The sequence below is a fragment of the Echiichthys vipera genome (genome assembly GCF_963691815.1).
Source record: "Echiichthys vipera genome assembly, chromosome: 4".
NCBI lineage: Eukaryota > Metazoa > Chordata > Actinopteri > Perciformes > Trachinidae > Echiichthys > Echiichthys vipera.
The window spans coordinates 20815635-20821953 of NC_139829.1; the positions used below are offsets into that span (position 1 = coordinate 20815635).

At 43.6% G+C, this 6319-nt stretch overlaps 1 protein-coding gene across 1 annotated transcript; it reads left to right on the forward strand.

Annotated features, from left to right (window-relative positions):
* Positions 1–1050: 1050 nt before the first annotated feature.
* On the forward strand, positions 1051–6243 carry foxn4 (forkhead box N4; the record flags this gene model as incomplete). Its single annotated transcript, XM_083911703.1, has 9 exons — positions 1051–1130; positions 3367–3533; positions 4330–4445; positions 4531–4641; positions 4769–4896; positions 5020–5116; positions 5205–5412; positions 5522–5902; positions 5993–6243. The coding sequence occupies 9 exons, from the start codon at positions 1051–1053 to the stop codon at positions 6241–6243; spliced, it is 1539 nt and encodes a 512-aa protein (XP_083767829.1).
* Between the last annotated feature and the right edge of the window lie 76 nt (positions 6244–6319).

The window sequence follows — 6319 nt, forward strand, 5'->3', positions numbered from 1 at the left end:
CGGTGTGAGACAGACAGGGAACTTCCTTTGGCTGAATGTAATCGTATCTCTTTTAAAAAAAATCATCTGATAAGAGGACTACAATGACTGAATGGACTATGAGCTGACTTTTAATTCAACAGAATTACTGGATGCAGTGGAGGAGCGCATCACCGTGACACAAAGTCCCCCCCAAAACTGAGAGAAAAATATTAAATCTCAAAATCACTATTTCTGCACTTGCTGTTGGAAGTGTGGATGTGGTCGGGACTGTTAACAGGGAACTGCATTAACAGCAGCTGTCAAACTCATGGGATCCTCCTGCCCCCCAGGCGACTGGGAGCTCTGCTGAAGTCTCCACTGCGCATGTCAGAGCGCTGGACAGCTCCAGAGAGGGAAATTTAAAAACGGTTTTTGGAGAATCAAGTGCAACACAGTGAAATACAGTACAGGGCACTGGCGACTGGCTCTCACATTCTTCAATATCCTCCAAAACAGGTGATTGTTTCTCTCTCTTTCTCTCTGTTTCAGCATCAGTCTTTGTAGGAATGTTTTTTTATGAGAATATTGACATTTTGATCATTTTTAGACTTTTTTTAGAGCATCATTTCTCTGTAGGCAGAATTAGAGACATTAAAACCTGAGCTTATGACCAAGCTGTTATGTAAACAGCTGAACTGAATGCTTATTGGATACCAGCTTAAATATTGTGTATTTTTATTAAGTTCTATTAGTAGCATTCAAACTGTAAAATAGGCTTCTGCTACAACAAAGGCACTCTGATGTCAAATGTGTTAAGTACTACGATTAATTCAGTTTCAAATTTGTTTATTCCTGTGTTTGATGGTCATTGAACCTTAAATGTGAGTTTTTTTTGTGGCGCAATATTATATTTCCAGAAGTACTACATGCTGTTCCACCACTGTTTATTTACTTGAAGTAATATTATTATATTGTGATCATTTCTTCTACATATCTTGTTTATCTCAGTCTGAAGACTCACACAGGGCTATAACCTTAAGTGTGTTCATTTTATTTATTTCACTGCAGTGGTACTACATATCCCAGGAAATGATAGAAGGTGGAATTACATCCAGGATGTCGGGAATAATTGAGAACGCCGGGCATCATCCGTCTCCACAGGACTACAGGTGAGATTTAAAATATGCTCAGTTATGTCTTCTAGCACTCAATATATTTTTTTCATGCATATTGTCAAAAACTCTCAGGATCAAATCCGTGACGCCTCAGTAGATAAAAGGCATATTTTTGTCATCAAACCCTTTAAAAAGGTGTTTCCCAAATGGTCATGGAACAAACTGTCTAACCCCCTCTATGTTTAAACTAAAGGTAGATGGACAGCTCTTTTTGTGCGTGTGGGGTTTCGCGAAAAAGGAGGGAGAGAGAAAAAATCCTGAAGAATAAATGATTTTCAGTCTGAAAGGATCTGTCAAAAACCATCAGCTCTGTTTACACTCCCGCTGTCGCCACACGGAGAGCCTGAGCCTCTTGGCCTGCCGGCTCAGGGGGAGTCGGGCGCTCCGGGTCACCAGTATGCACAAGTGGCTCCCAATTAGAAAAGGAGGAAGGGAGGGAGGAGGAGGTGCAATATTTAGAGTTGTTGAACCTCTGGGAAGGCTTGGATGATACACGGAGACACCAGCACAACATGTTTTGCATCAGTGAACAATTTCTATGCTGCTGGTAGAGAGAGAGGAGGTGGGAATACCCCCGATGTAACATGTTTATATGAGTTTGTTCTGGGCATTTATAATGGTAAACTCCAACCTTGAGTAGGTTTGTGTTATTAAACATTTTACATTCTTCGATCGAGTGTATGCATACCTACTTTTGTGTTTTTAAAAAAAAATACAAACAAAAGGAAAGAAAGTTTTTGCAACATTCAATCAGTCAGACTCAGATTGTTATGAACATTATTTCTTCATCTCGTAAGAAGCAAAAGAAAAGGTACACTAAGCTCCAGTTGAGATATCGTGACGCTTTGCTTTGCAGGGTGTTAAACACGCCACATGCTGCAAAAGGATGGTCACTCTGAATCTCTTACTGCCACATGCAAGGTGTTTGAGGACGTGTGCTGCTGATTCCTGGCTGCAATGATGTCACTTTTTCAGACGGCAGACACAGAGCCCTGACCTCAAACTACACTTGCACCCCCCACCCATCCCCTCCTCTGGCCCGAGGCTCCGTTGATTTCCCAAATTAGGGATGATGGTGGGGGGTTGGGGAGTGGCAGTGGTGAGGATGGAGGCTGGAAAGGGACAGGGAAGCAGATGGCATCCTATTTGTCCCTCTTATGTGAGGGCTGTCATTCCAACAGATTAATGCAAGGGGCTGTGTAAAGAAAAGAAACGACAGAGACAATCAAGGAAGGGTCTGGGGAAGACAATAGAGCCACGTGCCACTGGGCAGATTTGTCGTTTGGGACACAATAGGTGATCATTTTTCAATAGACAAGGCCAACTGTTGCAGGCAACATGTGCTGCTGTCCCATGTTTCAAACGATCTCATGCGTTGTTTACTTATGATTCAGCCAATGGTGTAAGGGGAGACCATGGTCACCTGACACAGGGTTGATTTTTTTATTAGGAGATTTGGTCTGTGTGTGTAGAGGGGGTGGTAGGGGGGTACTCCTACACTGTCCACAGACCCTAACTGAATAGTATGTGTTGTCATAGCGACCCCAATTACTCAACCCTTGCACAGTAAGTGTGTGTGTGTAGAGAAGACTGAAGAGGATTCAAGAGGATTCCTCTCTTTTCTTTTTTTCTCTCTTTCCGAGGCTCGCCATATAAAAGGCCCGATGAATGAAAGGTGTTTGCTTCTGGTAGTGCACTGGTTAAACAGAAATCCTACATTTAATCGTCTTCATAGCGACAACATTTAAGCTATAAAATGATTGGTTGTAAAAACGTCCTTAAGAGAAACATTAAATACTAAATAAAGTTGATGTGCTGTTTTTGCATTTATTTTATTTTTCAGAGTTCTTAAACGATGAGGAAAACAAAGGAAAATTAGTGTAGAAAAAAAATCGTAACAGATGATTTACTCTGAATGGAAAGCTTGTTTAACTCCCTCATTGTTGATTAAAACTGTCGCTGCTAAATAACACTCGCAGTTAATCTACTTATGTTAAATCCTGGATGGCATGGCGAATACACGGCTTCGCTAAACAGCTTTCATGTCTGTTTGCCCACATTCAGACTCATTACAGTGCTTTTGACTTTGAAGGCTAAATGTTCTATCGAGTGTTTAGATTTAAATTCCACTTGTGTGTCTGAGCTGACAGCCGTGTTAACCCCCCCCCCCCCCCCCCAAAAAAAAAAACCTCTCCCTCAACCTCTCCCCCCTCCTCTGTTTCTCTTGAAGGCTTCTGACCACGGACCCCTCCCAGCTGAGGGAGGAGGACCTCCCTGGGGACCTGCAGTCTCTGTCATGGCTCACCTCTGTGGATGTGCCCCGGCTCCAGCAGATGGCTGATGGTCGAGGCCACGGTAACGGGCCCTCCCAGGGCAGCTTGTTGGAGCAACAGACAGGTGAGATGACAGGGAGGAGACGGTGCAACATTCAAAAACCACATCATCTCTCTGATTGGATGAAAACACGACTGCTGGATTCTTCTGGATAGAACAGTCGTATTAGTCTTACAGACAGAATTAACTAGTTACTACTAAAATAATGATTATTACTACTTTTATTAAAGATAGTGCGACTTAATGCTGCTCATGGGGGGGGATTGTTATGTCACATTAGATTATAAATAAGTCACAGTGTGGTCCTACTCTATATTTAAAGTGTCTTGAGATAACTTTTGTTATGATTTGGCACTGTAAATACAATTTAATGGAACTGAATCGAATAAAACTACTACTTCTAAAACCAGGGATTGCTCTTCAATAAATAACACCAAATAACATAATCAATTTGGAAATTTTTGGTGGTATTTGCTGATGATTGACATATGAGTTGTTGCTCAACAGTTCAAATTGCAAACAATTATACTTGAAAAAACGACATAACATAATGCAATGGTTACTTACTGGACATTCAACAGTTTGTGAAGCCTGTTAACTCTGTCACTGTTCAGAAGAAAGAAGAGAAGAGTTTTTATAGTTATTATAAACGTATATGTGGCATTTTTGGCGCTGAGAGCATCAAAAATCCACTACCATTAAGTACCATACGACTGTGCGCTAAAGCCAACATCTTCAAACCTCATAAATCAAACCATAACTATCTGGATAAATTGAAAACCCTTCATTTGAGGGGGGAAAAAGGTTTTGGGTGAACTTTCCCTCAATCTAATAACAGTCTGGTGGCTCCTTCTCACAGCCCAGCTGAGTAACATGACTGCGATGACAGCGGGTCAAGGCTCCATGCTCCACCTCCAGAGCAACATGCAGCACAGCCCTTTGGGAATCAGCATCATCAACACCCATAGCGGAAGCGTGAGTTTTAACAGAATTGCAAGATAATAAAATGTGTTCTGTTTTATAGGGTTTATTGATAAATATCCCTGTACCTGCTTCACAGATATCTCCATTCTCCATGAATGGGCTGCCCTCTCCGGGATACCAGTGCCCTACCTCAGTGTACCAGCCGACTCCCCAGCAGGTGTACTCTCTAACCCAAACTGGACAACAGGTACTGAACTCTAAGCTAATTATGTACTGTACTTTTTGTTGTTGCTTATTTGTTGGTTTTCTTTTTCTTCTTGTTCATGGACCTTTGTAATAATCAATTGTAATGGTTTTCTCCCTTTTCCTCATAGTGTTCCACTGGTGGGCTTTATAGCAATGTCTCTTTCAACAACCAAAGTCTATTCACACAACCTCGTCTGGCTCCACAAGACCAGGAGCTGCAGCCGAAGTCTTTTCCCAAGCCAATCTATTCCTACAGGTCAGCTGCCCTATCAATATAAAATATAACATCTACCAAATCTCCTGAATTAGCTTGAGTGTATTTTACCATCTCTGCTTTAAACTACATTCAAATAAAGATTTTCTGTTGTTTTTTTTCTAGCTGTTTGATTGCCATGGCTCTGAAAAACAGCAAAACTGGCAGCCTCCCTGTCAGTGAGATCTATAGCTTTATGAAGGAACACTTTCCTTATTTTAAGGTAGGTTACTCTATCACAATCACAGAAAAGGAGTGAAAGAAGGTGTGTGTTACAAGTGTGACTCATTATAGACTTTCTCTCCCTGCAGACTGCACCTGACGGATGGAAGAACTCGGTCAGACATAACCTGTCCTTAAACAAATGCTTTGAGAAAGTGGAGAACAAGACGAGCAGCTCATCCCGTAAGGGCTGTCTGTGGGCGCTGAACCCTGCCAAAATTGACAAGATGGAGGAAGAGATGCAGAAGTGGAAACGCAAGGACCTCCCAGCCATCCGCCGCAGCATGGCTAACCCTGGTTAGAAATGGCTTTTGTTAAATGCAAAAAGGTCTACTGATCAAAAAGGCAACGAGTCAACGAAATCTGACACATCTTAGTCTGATAATCTGTTTTTTTTTTCGTGCAGATGAGCTGGACAAACTGATCACAGACCGTCCGGAGAACTGCAGACGTAAGGCCTTAGATCCCGGCATGACCCGGCTGCCCGGCTGCCCCACCGGCCTCCCAGCCCAGATGCAGCCTCAGCCAATAGTCACGCTGTCCCTGCCCTGTTTACCGATGCACCAGCACCATCAGCTTCAGGCCCAGCTCCACGCTCAGGCCCGCCTGGCCCCCATGTCCCCTGCCCCGGCCCAGACACCTCCCCTCCACACAGTCCCTGACCTTTCCCACAGTCCACTCACCCAGCACTCCAGCAAGCCCCCGGACGATTTCTACAGCGTGCATGGTGACACACACACAGAGGTGGATGCACTGGACCCCAGCATCATGGACTTTGCCCTTCAAGGTAAATATATTTTAGAAGTGCTATCCCTATTTTAAATTTGCAGTGTTGTTGCATCAGTACACTAACCTCTCCCTTTATCCATCTACTCAGGTAATCTGTGGGAGGAAATGAAGGACGACAGCTTTAACCTGGATGCTTTGGGCACCTTCAGTAACTCACCCCTGCGACTATCAGACTGTGACTTGGGAACAGCCCACCTGACTCCTGTCTCCACCGGAGCGAACCTTCCGCTGTCAGATGTGCAAGTGACGGGCCTCTACACCTCCTACACCACCCAGGATCACCTGTCTTCCCAGTACATGGGCTCACCAGCTAACAGCAAGCCCATCGCCCTATTATAAAGTGGCCGAACTGTCTGCAACCGAGTCGACCCGATTCATTCAACTGTCTGTGGATATCTGTGGACGCCAACTGAAG